Consider the following 14,571-nt stretch of genomic DNA (forward strand, 5'->3'; position numbering starts at 1 on the left):
CTATATTTTAACAATACCCGGTACTTAAGAAGAAAATGCCCCATGAAAAATTGCCTTAGATACTATTAAGGAGGAAAATACGATTAATAAGACAAATATGGAGCCCTGGACAATGAGATTAAAACCAAGCAGGGCTGAACAAAATAGCAATAATACCATTTCATGGTGTAAGTGATACAATCCTACAACTTTAGATCATAAACACAAAGTACTCTTGCATTTCAGATCCATGGGGGATATCAAACATTCATACTACGTACTGATATATGGAAATTTATAACATATAATATTTGACTATTTACAACATATATAATACTTACTATCTTTGTTGTATAAATGTAATTCAAAATCTATTATTAATGATTCTCAGTTTTTCTCTAACATATGAATATAAATGAAGTTTCAGCAAAAAGGTGAACATATGCTTTAAGGAATATTATCCTTGGAATGGGCATGCCCAAGCAGTAAACAAAATAATATATATAACATACAAATGCAAATATGAGCATACATTTACAAATTAAATCCAATTACAAAAATCATCAAATCTGATTCGAAAGTCGTTCATCAAACACACACTGGACATGAAAGTTTTTTTTTTTAACCAGATCTATCTTCATATTAAGGTCACTTGACATGTGGTAATTCTAATGCAGTGATTTTAAGGCAGACAAAAAAAAGCGAATTAAGGATCACGGTTCAAAAACATAAAGCATATTTACTGATAATACTACTACTCCTAATAATAAACCGTTCTTGTATAGCGCATATCACATTATGAATATACATGTAATGTCTCTATGCCTTTCCAAAGGACTTGGATATTATAACCCTAGTTTTAGCTTTGCAGCCACTTTTACTAGCAGCGCACACACATTTCAAGGAATTTACTGGGTACCCATGTACCTCATCTGGGTCGAGTGCAGCACAATACGGATAAAGCATGTTTACTGATTCCAATGCAAAAGAATGAAATCACAAATGATTTTCAAACATCAAAATAAAATAGCTGCATTTTTTTTTTTACTTTTTTGATATAAAACCTATTCCAATGCATGAAATGGGCTGAAAATCCCAGGATTTCATCACTGTTTGCAGCTTCCCGATGTCCATTTGCTAGATGTGTAAAAAAGGTGGTCAAATACTGTACTTTTTTTCAATAAAGAATATTAGAAACATTGCAGAAAGAGGGTGCTGGAAATGAAGCAATGCCAAATTTCAATTCTAATAGCAGAAAAAAAGATGCAATGGCCACTACACTTGTTTATGATTAGAAAGTCGATGAAATCCTCAAGTTATATTTCACATTATTACAATGACCCTTTAACAAAGCTTTAGCCAGGTTTCCAAAATTCCCTCATCTAACAGTTGTATATCAAATTTTATACATTTATATCTCATCTATGAATATGATTTATACATATAAACAATACTCTACCAATCGCTCTGGAGAATTCCTTATTCATGTATATCTTATCTATGAGTATGATTTATACATATAAATAATACTCTACCAATCATTCTGAAGAATTCCTTTTTTTTTCAATCACATACAAAAATAACATCCCACCGTACTTGCCCATTCTCTCAACTTTTCATTGCACACAACTTAAATCATATCAGTAGCAACTTTACAATCTTCATTATTACAAAAATGAACTTTCCTTGCTCATACTCGAACTATATATGTATATTACAGAAAGTGGACAGTAGTAAAGTAGAGTTTGTTTCAAAAGAAACATCAAAGAGGGGGTCTCTAATGATCTCAATTTTGATTAGAGAGAAGAAGATGTTGATTTAAAAGAAAATGACATTTATAAAAAAAAAACAATGCATGAAAATACATTCCAGATGTGCTCTAATCATTAGGTTCTGGCTTGCCTGCATACAGTGTATGCACAATACCCATTCCCCGGTAGTATTCCAGCAAATGGGAAATGAAGACAATAGATTACTTAGCCAACAACACAATCCTAAAAATATGCATGGACCTTGAACTTTTCATTGCATATTTTCAATTCAAAGATGTATTACAATAATAATACATTTCTGCTATAGCAAAACAAATGTCAAGGTTCTAATGATCATCATGTATAATATTTCAAGTTTAGATGTACACTGTAAATTGTAGTTACGACTGTTAATAGAAAATGTATGAATGTTGTGGCATAAATTTTTGATTGAACATTATGTCATCACAACATTAAACACAGAAAGACAATTCATCCATAATCCATAATGAAGATATGACTAGTCAAAATAGATTCTTTATTGATTATCAACTCTCAAATCATTCATGGTTTCCGGCTGACCTCATCCAATCATGTAGGAAGATTTAATGATTGTCTTTCTCCTCATAACAGCTGAAATATTGCTGTCAACAGTGTGTTAGAGTCTGCATGAGTAGGTTTAAGACTTTGATTTTAAGACTTGAATTCACTTATGAACTACAAAGAACTTCAGTCTCTTGGAAGTTGCCATGCCTTCTGCACTAGAAAACTGATTCTCTCTTCGTGCAAAAAAGACGTTCTTCTATAAAGTATAAAGGAGGCATGTTTAAATTTCCTTGACTGCTGCTCACTAACCAGCTAAAATTAATATGAACACACTTGCTTCAGTTCTTCAAAATCAAATACACTTCAGCAAGTCATGTTCACATTTCAGAGGCTTCCGCTTCACCGCTTGACCCCGCGTTGTTCTGAGATGTGGATGCAGCCTCCGAGGCTAACTCAGGCTTAGGTTCCTTAATGGTATGATCTCTTGCGCTGAAACGGCTATCAAGAAACCTTCTCAAATGAATCTAAGAATAAATAAATAATAATAGATATTATTTATAATCCATTTTGCAGGACGTTCATGGTGCAATGAAAGAGGAGATAGAGAGAGAGAGATAAAGAAGGAGTTAGTGACAATTGATATATCAACACGAGGAGACATAAAGCTATTTTTTCAATATATTTCAATCCATCAAAATCCACATGTTTCCTGGGATGCCAACCTAACCAAAAAATATTACAAGTCTACTATTTTCAATGCCATTACATGTATCACATCTGCTATTTATTGCATTAATATACCATTTAATTTTCACACCTTAACCCAATCCTCATATCACAGAGGAGAAGACACAAATGACAGAATCAGAATTCCTTTTCCTAAAAACCAAAGGCAAGAAGCTGATGGCTCAGTATTTCCCCATAAAATCATACATGCAGACTAATTTGATTTCAATAGGATTTATATATATAAAACTCAACAAAAACCCCAAAGACCACTGATATCGTGAGTTTACTGAATTTTAGAAGAAAATAAAAGAACTGATACATTTAACTAGAATTACAAAGGAAAAACACACATGATAAGTCATATCTTTCAGCTGCATATCGGAAGCAAATCAAATCAAACTCATTGTATAATTAAGCCTTCGGAGCAACAAATGTACAAGGTGCATACTACCGTCCAGCCGAAATCTCCATAAGACTGGCGGCCCTGGCACCCAGCATCACAATCCACTGGCACATGGATGTAGTGTGATGTCATTGATCTAGCACATTCCAGTCATTGGGAGAATCTTTCAGATTCACGACCATAAACATGTCCGACTTTTACTAAATTCTCCCAAGACTTGAATCCAGGACATTTTCCCAGTTTTGCACCAACAAAAGCAAAACTGGGAAAAGGAGATGTGCAAAGATAGTATTTAATGCTACATTCTGATATGATTGTGTTTTAACTACTTTTGGATCATGTACCATGTATGTCTTGCATAATTATTTTTAATCATTATATATTTTCATTTTCATATTTTTTCCCCATTTATGAATTTAATTTAACTTCAAATTCCAAAGCATACAAAGCAGAGTACCATCTAACTCCATCACCCCCCCCCAAAAAAAAAGAAGAAGAATTACCATAATGTTAGATTGTTGTCTACAAAACCAGTATAAGTTCAAGCAATGAAAACCAATTTATTACAGTTCAGCACAATATATTTCATCCCATTTGAATAACGAGTTTCTTCCATAACCTGCCCCCCCCCTCAAAAACACTTAACACCCACTAGCTTTACACAATCACATTCCCAGTTTCAACAGAAATGTTACAAACCTCAAGATGTAGATTGACTTCATCGCTGGCACAGAGGTAAGGAAAGTTTCCTCCATACTTCATATGGGCCCTCCGTCCTTCAGGGTAGCACTTGTACATGTCATCACGCACTTCTTGTGTTAAGGCACAGTCATCGTATACCTGTGTGCAAAACAGAAGTGACTAACTGTATGACGTCAACTATTATAAGATGGCTATGTCACAGTATTAGGAGGTATGCCTTAAAATAATACTCACAGTAAGGCAAGGAGGTATTAAAATGTTATTGCAGACAGTTATGATGGGTATTGTACAACATCAAGCCAGCTTGTTGAATGAAAGCAAATGAATGACACAGAGAGAGATATCAAGAGGAGTCCCATGTGGTTGTGGGAAGATGTTTCTGTGTCATAATGTAGATTGGTTTGGTTTGGTTTTATTCACCATATAAAAATCAGCACAATATACAGTGTGAAAAAAGTGAAGAATAACTGTGAAAATATTAATATATACTGATGGATCACTCTAATCAGTGCATTGATATAATGGCTCTGTTCTTCCTCAAGGTCCAGTATATGTCAAGTATAGAAATGGCTAACAATTTGTGTGATAGCAGATTTGCAAAGTGTGATAAATATTGAAATTATCACATAAATAGCTAACACAGTAAAGAAATTAAATACTAAAATATGATTAGAATCTCATATTACATGTACATTACCCACATTAACCAAAAAGAATTTAAAGCAAACAGCTTGGACTTACATCTACGATTGTGACATCAACCCCTCTGAGTTTTTGTGGTTCAACGTAAGAACTGAGACAGTTGAGGGTGAGTCGACTAGCAAGCTCCTGCTGCCTCAAACTATCAAGCTGAATGAATTGATGAAATCATGACAGAGGAAAGAGGGATGAAGCAGAGAGAACATTTATCTGTTAGTTGTCTATTTCAGGTTCATAGCCGATGAAACTTTTCAAGATCTGAGGGCCATAAGACAAAGCTTAGCAATTGATCATGCATAAGATTCTATGATTGATTGTACATACCAAAGTCTAATGTAATCAATCAGCCATACATGATCAAGAGCTAATCACTACTGACTTGTGTGCTGATACATGTGCATAGATTTTTGCACAGCTAAAGCAAATTATGACTTCACTGTTAAAATCTTCAATGATTTCAAAGGAAAATGCCAAAACTGAAGATAAAATTTTATAAATATAAAAAAATTCAGAATTCTGGTCATGGATGTTAGTACCCATTTACACATACACTCGACAGCAGGCTGCTGAAACTGTTTTTCCTAAGCCATGGGGCAGTTTTACTAAATGTCTGTTCCATACATGTACATTAGTAAAACTGTGCCCCATCTCAAAGATTACCATTGATTCAAATCAAGTAACATCTATGAACAATGAGTAAGCACACAAAGTTGTCATCTACATGTAGAAGGCTCGATAACCAATGACTTTTATGCATGAGACCATGATGTAAATCTATCAAGGAAAATTTGATATGCCTTCAGCTTTCTAGATGATGGTATCGTTGTCTTCCATATTTGAGAACAATTTAAATAACTACACTCTTTATAAGACGAGGCCTCGGTAGCATTTCCAATTTGAATAAATACAATATTACAAAGCACATAGCAATATCAATTCATAACATATCATCACATCATCTCGGTAATTCACCAACAAATGTACAAGGTGCATACTACCGTCCAGCCGAAATCTCCTGAAAGACTGGCGGCCCTGGCACCCAGCATCACAATCCACTAGAACATGGATGTAGTGTGATGTCATTAATATAGCACAACATTGCCAAAGGGAAAATCTTTCAGCCACACATGGGCCTATTAGGCGTCTGAGGTTTACTGAATTCTCCCAATAGCTCCTAACATGCACTCTTCCATCATTGCATTGAGATAAGCAAGCCAGAAAAGTGTTATGTGCAAAATACAATTACATGTAGTCATAACATATTTTTCTAAACTGAGCAAAACAATAATATTTTGTTTCCATTGTGATATCTTCAAAATTGATTGTTAGTTGTAACCAGAATGCACTTAACATATAATCAATGACGTTATTCAAAGTTTTGTTTTGCTAATACTGAGCTGTGAAAGATAAGGTAATCTGTGCTATACAAGAACCCAGTATCATTATTTCGTTATTATTATATATTCTTGAATCAGAACTGGTTAACAATGGAACAATTACGTAGGTCAGGGAAAAATATCACCGAAATACCTCCATGAAAATATTGGTCTCATTTATCTTTATTTCCTCCAACTAAAATTATTGGGATTTATTATAGCTCAGAGAAGCTCAGCCTTGCATTGCTTTATCAAATTATAATTTGATGGAGCGATGCAAGGCTGAACTTCCCTGAACTCACAACTTTAATTTGTAACACCCATTCTTAAATTTGTTGAGATACCTTTTCCACCATGAAATCTATAGAGTCTGCTATCTGAGGCTCCATCAGGGATTTGTTGAAGCTTGACAATACCATCTTCTTGAGTAGAAAACCGGGAATCATCCAAAACCTGCAGAAATGGAAATTAAATGTACATAGGTCAACTCTCCAGTGATGTGGGGAAGCTACAGGGCACTACTGTTTATCTCCAGGGTAACACTGTTTATGTGGGGAAACAAATTGATCAATTGCACGATTAGATGCTAAGATTGTGAAAGGGGGCCCGGGGGAAGCGAACTTTGAATCAAATGAGTTTGAATTAGTGTTGATTGTCAAACATTTGTCAAAGAATATCTTTTTAAATTCAAAACACATCATTTGGCAAAAGTAAGTAAAGATTTTCCTTTTACCAGTGCTTTATTACATGTGCTGTACACTATCTCTAAGATTCAAGATCTGATAGTGATAAAACTTATGAAAATGTACAAATAATGATTTAAATTGTTTGTCAATAAATCTAACTTTTTAAATGAATTTCTCTTTCCCCCTAACTTACGACGATGCAGCCATGCTTTGTTGGAATATCTCTGTGTCAGTGAATGTGTTGCAAAGAATGAGGGAGGCTACTCTCTGACTACGGAATGTATACTCTGCAAACTTCTGGCAAAGATAGCCACCAAGCGATGAACCAAAAATATGAACCTGCATGCATGTGACAGAGGGCAAATTGCAATGAAAAATAAATTTACATAAAAGAAATTACATGAATTGAAAGATAAATCACTCATATTTACAGTCTATCAAATAAAAAGATAAACATGACAAATGCATCGTGGGTGTACAGTATATTAAATTGCATGAATATGTGTGGATCTGACATAATGCATGTGCATTATACAACTGTGAGAGTTTTAAAAACCATTTATGGTTTATCAAATAAATCACATGCTCAATTAATCTTTGAACTTTCTCTTTAAAAAATTGTTGTTTCCTCTATGGGACCTCTATGGGCAGTAGTGACTGATAATAATATCTGACTTTCACTTTCCTTCTACAGTGTACAAGTGGAATATTTTTACAAGTGTACATGTAGGTTGATATCATAGTTTTTCCTCCATTTATTTTAACAGGTATTACAATTGAAGGTTCATATCATAATTTTTCCTCCATTTATTTTAACAGGTATTACAAGTGAAGGTTCATATCATAATTTTTCCTCCATTTATTCAGATAGGTATTTTTATTTGTTAGTGTACATGTATATACTACTGTATGCATTGAAAACATCCCCCCCCCCTTTATTCAAATGATTTTTGTTTTTCTTTGTACTTTATTATTTTGCTGAATTCCTTACAAATTACATAACAGGGCAAAATATTTGCTAAAATGTTCCTTAAGAAAGCTTCATTTGACATCACATCTAAGCACAAATTGATTACATGAACAATGAAATATATTCCAACAGTAAAAAAATATATATATATCTTTAACAGCATATTGATAAGTCATCTACTTTTGAAAATGTTAATAATACATGGACATAAAGCTTGTAAAACAATATACAAATTGCTTCAAAGCCCAATAAGGAAATAAGGACATATAAAGAGTAAAGAACAAAAATAATGGCAAAAAATAAGATCAAAACAAAATCATTTTTGTGAGTGTTATTAAATTTGAATATAGAATACAGAATTGTAGAAGGAATAAAATGATCTACCTTGTCTAAATGCATATGATCCAACAACTTCCTGAAGCTTTCACAAAACTCCTGAACCGTCCAATGTACAGGAAATTCCAACTGCATGTAAAAAAAAACAAAGGGTGTATTATATTTAGAAATAAACTAATTTGAAAATATAAACTGGTCAATACCATAAAGTGAACATAGATTTTCATATAAGAATAGTTTTACAATGTAGCCTAACCCATTCAGGCAATGCAAAGCACTTATCATGCAATTCCCAGAACTGGCAAAGTTCTTGTTTCAGATCATCAGAAATTGTCTCGAATTCAGCAGTGACTGACCACTTCATTATACAGAACTTTACAGGTATTACATTTATTGGTGATCACAGTGTCAACATGTAAATGTTATATTTGTATTGTATCAAAATCTGGCAAAGTATAGGGTACCAAAGAGAAACTGGTTTATACCTAGAAAGACAGGAATAACACTACATAAATTCTACTGAATACAAACATATTGTATACTGATGCAGCTGATCATTAACTGAATCCATAATTTCATAGGTGGGAATGTTTGTACGAGGGATTTCACTTCAGGACAATGCTTTCATTTAATAGACATGCAATTGGAGATGAAGTTTTCACAAGGACTGACTTAAATTCAATGAATTAAAGCATAAAGTGAAAATAAGATGTTCTATTGAATTCATTCATTATTCAAGTCCATTGCTTAAATTGACCAAAGGCAATGACCTTGAATTCGCCCTATTGACAAGTCCCGATGTTACTTCCACTGGTCTTAGATATTTGTTGTGCCTACCAATTATCCCATAAGTAATGTTCAATTCAGTTCATTTTAAGCGTTTTCATTTCCCATGTGTCAAATGAGCAGTTGCACATTTAAAACTACAATGTATAACAAAAAGTAGAACATAAAAATTGAGATAAACGGGGAAATAAATCTTAGATATATACAGTATAATAAAAATCAAAAGCTTGATTATATAGGATGTAGAAGACATGATAAAAGAGACTCTAAATAAGAAGCAGAGCTTGAAGAAATCTTAGTGCCTCTGTGATGAAATAACACTTTCCAGGTGATAGAGTCAAAACAAGTTGTTATTGACCATTACTCATGTATGTAAATTGCCTTAAAAGAAGAAAGCAAAAACATAGATCTAAAAGAAAGAGGGCTACAAGAGTGGCGAGGTTATACAAAATCTTGCCCTTTTGAAAAGTAAGTTTGCCCTAAAAGATATAGAACTTTATCAAAGCCTGTAGAAAGTAGAAAACACTGCTGAAGCTCAAAGTTGAATGTCCATGAATAAAACATACCCCTATGACCCTGTATCCTTTGGCGGTGAGGCCAAGAATCTGTTTGAAGTATACATCAGCTGTGCCGCTGACTGGAGGGAGACAGATCAACGGGCATCTGACATTCCTTGGACCAGCATCATACATTGTCCAGTATTTATCAGCATCATCATCCACTACCACCTACAACACAAAATGCGATCATTTAGCTGCGTGATTCAATGTTGCATACCGTACATTGGTAACAGGACCAGTAAGGGATACGGGCGGGTATTCAAGTTTGAAGGTCAAAGAAAATCACTATCAAACTTTAAGGGGTAGAACTTTGGGTACAAAAAATATCACTTTGTTTGGCACAATACTTGGAGTAAAATCATGGATTCTTCAACATGATATCAACGTATTAATTGAGAAATTAATTGAACAATGTTCTCCATACAAGACCTGTGCCCTGTTTTACAAAGAGTTGTGATTGTTCCGATCAACCACAACTATAGAAAGCCTGGAACGCCAACATCTAAAATGCAAGTGGATTCAAAATGCTTTCAAGAAATGATAAATACTCGCACTTTCATTGTCAGCTTGACAATTCAGTGTGCACCTCTTTGTTTACAAAGGACACTGACTTAGTGCAGATTTCCTGTCAGAAAAGTTATGACAATGTTGGATTTCCATATACATGTAGTGTTGAGGTTTAGTGGATCATTCGCACCTCTTTGTTAGATGGGGCCCAGGGGAGCATTTCATGAAATAAATAATCAATTAAGTGGCTGACAAGATGCTCAGGGGCCCATTGCAGAAAGAGTTGCAATCAATCACAACTCTAAAAATCATGCAAAACTTGATTTTCAACCAATCAACAGCGCATTTGGGACTTGCGATTGATTTTTTTGACTTGCATTTTAAACCCAATTCTTTCTGCAACAGACCCCTGGACATGAAAGACTCCCCACACCCTAAATTACAGACAACAAAACTTTTTCTGAAACATCAAGTGTATCTTAATGATATTTCTGTTATACTGTTTCTGAAAATTATAAAAGAATTCATGCATATGCCATCCATGCATCCCTAAAATAGAGCCACAAGATGTACATACTCATGTTGATTATTATGAACTTATGGAAATGGTGGAAACCTCATATTGTCTGAAGAGAGTTGTATCTGTAGAGAACTCAAAGCAAAAGAAGGTTGTCACTCACTTGCATGTTAATGTCAAAACTCTTAAACAAAGCCTTTTCTGAGCTTGTCTGACTAAAATAATTCAACTTTTTATGTAGATTGTTGCATCAACCCCCACTGGTACTGTCGGTAAATTGAAGGAGCAATTACCCTTTTCTGAGGCACTGAACTTCTGAAGCTGAGATACTCTGGTGACTGAGAGATGGCTGAAGGCATCTTGGAGTTTGATTAGAAAGACACACTATAAAGAGTCGATGTTTTCTGATGTTTCTTGGAGTCAATCTCATAAATTCACTTGAGAATGGTGTTTCTCCAGCTCATACTGGATCACGGTGTACTTGCAGCATCATAAAGGTTCTGCCTGCATTCAAATACTATGAAGCAAATAGGTTAGGTATTTTTTTGTTAATTCACAGATTACTTGTTACATGCTAGGCTCTGAGAAACTGTATTGCTATCTGCATGTATTGAGTGTCATTATAATTCTAACTGTAAGAGAGTGTTCTGCTTCATGTAAAAGGTTGTTTTAGTGTACTGGCATCCCATTGCCTTCTGTTAAATACCCACCCATTTTCACTCAAACTTCAAAAAGTATACTGTCTGTTTATCACCATCCTTCATCCTTTCCTACATGTCTCTCATTTCTCTTAACTATTTGTCTTGTGTTTTAAGGAAACTAAAGACTGTTAGATTATGCTCATAAGTGTTGTGGCCAAACATAGAACAGAGGCTTCTTACATGTACATGTACTTTAGAAATCAAATCAAACAGGCAATATCGGTATTCATAAAGCAATAAAGAACATTCTGATACAATATTGCATGCATAAAATTTCATGATTATTTAACTACTATTTGCTGCATTTTTTTACGCAGATAAAAATTGATGATTTTATCTATTTTAAGTGTTTGACGTAGGATAGGAAACAAAAAATGATTTTCATCCACACACAAAACAAATGGGCTTCTGACTTCAGTTAGAGGTCAGAACTCAGAAGCCTATTTGTTTTGTGTGTGGATGTCTGGATGACAACAATAATCCATATCAAAACAAAAGTAGACAGTGAAAAGGGGTATTTTTCATGAGGAATCTGCTTCACATTTTTATTTGCTGTCAAGATAATCCTTTTGCAGCAAATGTAAACAAAGGATATTGGTCTCCCATTCTGGAGACTGTCTCTGAATTTGGATACTCAAATTCTCTGATATTGGAGATAATCTTTCTTGTTATCAGAGAGTCTTCCATATTGGCTGTGCACCTTTACTGATAGAGAATCGTTAAAAAACGGTTTATCGCTCATAAACCAACCTGTGTCGACAGAGCAAATAATCCGATCCGATTAGGTGCCAAAGGACACGTTAGTTCTAACTCACATTGCGCGTCGCAGAACGGCAATATCTGTCTCGGACATGTCGGACAGTAAAAGCACATGGCCAAAATGGGAGACTGTCTTCCATGAGAGAGATCTCCAATATCAGAGACTTTTGTAAAAAATTGGAGTATCAAAATTCAAAGACAGTCTCCAGAATGGGAGACCAATTTCCTTTGTTTACATTTGCTACAAAGGGATTACCCTGACGGCAAATAAAAATGTGATAAGCAGATTCCTCTTTAAAAATTACCCCTTTTCGCCGTCTACTTTTAAAAATTCAACATCTATTTTTGTTTTGATAAGGATTTTTGTTGTCATCCACACACAAAACAAATGGACTTCTGACCTCTGGAGGCCGTCTGCACCAGCCCGAGTTTTCAAATTAGCACACTATTTCTGATCTAGCAAAATAACCTGATCTGAACAATCTCAGGATTATTTGCAATGGAGACGCATTTATCCTAACCTGATCTGAACAATCTCAGGATTATTTGCAATGGAGACGCATTTATCACACTAGTTCACAGGATTAATCTCAAGATTTGTAAAATAGCGCACTATTTTACGAATTATCCCGCTAATTCGCAGGTGCAGACGTACTCAGGATTATTTTATTCACGGCGTCAGAATAATGCATCGATGCCTCGCTCGAGCAGGAATCACTCTTCTTGCGATGGTGGAGACAGAGTTTCTTGAATCTCAAAATTGATCGCAAAGAGAGCCAATCGCGCTAAAATCTCAAGAATGAGCAATCCTGGGCTGGTAAAGCACCACCTAACATTAGTGAGACAAAATTTGGGGTGGAAAAAATCACGCTTTTGTTGGTGTTGTTTCTTTTGTTCTTTTGCAAAGCAAGTCTCCACTATGGGAGATTGTCTCCCATATTGGAGAGAGTCTCCCATAATCACATATTGGCCGTGCGCCTCGTCAGCTCTGGACTGGTGGTTGCGAATGTGAAAAACCGTAATCCATATATTTTGCACGATGCAGTTCTGGAATTCTGGATACTACTGTGTGTGTGTTTGAGTTTTGTCAGACGTGTATCAATCAGATATGATTATTTATGTCTGGGACCGACCTTTAACGTCACCATCCGAAAGACGTGACCAGGGCTCGAACCTCTGCATCAATTTGTAACTTCCCAACAGCTTGGATTACAGGCGCACGCCACAACGCCCAGTTAATACCATACATAACGCAGGTAATACCATTTAACAAGTCTCTGTAGTCTAACCTCGTAGTCGTACGTGCAGCAAGTGTACGTAATAGAATTCTAGTCAAAACACGCCGAGACACACTCATTCAATGATCAAGGTTATGATATAACCTTGTTCTCAGTTACATCTCCATGTGTGGCAAAATAAGGGTGGCAATGTTTGGCTTACATGTATTTTCTTTTTTTCTTTGGGACAAATGCTTGATTTTCATACTTACACTGTCAGTTTTCATTACAGCTATTCATCATATAACCAAGCACTCATGAAAATTTGATTCTTTAAATTATTTTTTTCTGAATTAAAAATAGAGATAGAAAATGAATGTTTTTTTGCCATATAATTACTTTACACCAATAGAGGGCGTACACAAAAATATTCCCAAAATTCAAGTTTTTTTTTGAGCGCCCCGGTGAATGCAAAAATTATTCCCAACTTACTAGATCTAGATAATGATAAATGAATTGCAACTGTATGGAAATTAGTAATTTTAGTCACAAAAGTTATATTTTAATGATTTATTTTTAAGTGTGTGCTCAATACAACATTGGCATACCATAGTCCTACATGTACCTGTACTACAGGCTGTGGATTCCTCACACTCACAGGCAGGATGGTAACCCAGGGGGCTCCCGGCCGCGTAGCGGTCGGGAGCCCAGGATCATACGTGCAATTTGGCATACTCACCTGACAAGCGTGAAGTATGGTCAAAATAATTCTCCGAATAAATAGTTAAAACAGAAATCAAGCACTTACCACGATTATATGGATGATGGTCTAACGAGTGGCAGTTTTTCTGACATCTGGGCACAGACTGGAACCTCAAAAAACGAAAAGTTCTCTCCTTCTGCCCCCGTCTCGATCGGCCATTTTTGTTATGAATTGTAATCGAATTGTAATTCGTGCAATCGGCCCCTGGGCTCCCGACCGCTACGCGGCCGGGAGCCCCCTGGGAGGCTGGGTTAGCAGGATGGTTGCCGAGACACAAAAAAATCACCAACACAAAACTTAATATGTGGGCTCGCAATTATTTTTTTTTTCGAAGTCTTTGCTCTGCTGTGCCGTAATTATTAAATAAACGTTCGAATAAACAAAGCCAAAGGAATTCGTAAAAGAGTAAAGTACCGGGCGCTCCCAGTCTCTCACTGCACTACGACTTCTTGTGACACAAATAACTCAAGGATTATTTTTTGCACAAATAATGGATGCCTCAGCTAAGGCAAGCTTACCTCCTCCGGCTCCTTAGCTTCGCAAGTCGCAATTCAAGTTGACCTTTGAACTCGAACGAGACATCA

At 35.4% G+C, this 14,571-nt stretch overlaps 1 protein-coding gene across 1 annotated transcript; it reads right to left on the bottom strand.

Annotated features, from left to right (window-relative positions):
* LOC121415628 (maspardin-like) lies at nt 1-14,487 on the bottom strand. Its single transcript, XM_041608914.1, has 9 exons — nt 14,402-14,487; nt 10,841-11,064; nt 9,530-9,691; nt 8,226-8,306; nt 7,065-7,210; nt 6,530-6,638; nt 4,852-4,959; nt 4,108-4,248; nt 1-2,800 (listed from the first exon to the last, which is right to left on the bottom strand). The coding sequence occupies exons 2-9, from the start codon at nt 10,904-10,906 to the stop codon at nt 2,654-2,656; spliced, it is 960 nt and encodes a 319-aa protein (XP_041464848.1). The 5' UTR covers nt 10,907-11,064; nt 14,402-14,487; the 3' UTR covers nt 1-2,653.
* Nucleotides 14,488-14,571: the final 84 nt, after the last annotated feature.

This window comes from Lytechinus variegatus, chromosome 5 (genome assembly GCF_018143015.1).
Source record: "Lytechinus variegatus isolate NC3 chromosome 5, Lvar_3.0, whole genome shotgun sequence".
Taxonomy (NCBI): domain Eukaryota; kingdom Metazoa; phylum Echinodermata; class Echinoidea; order Temnopleuroida; family Toxopneustidae; genus Lytechinus; species Lytechinus variegatus.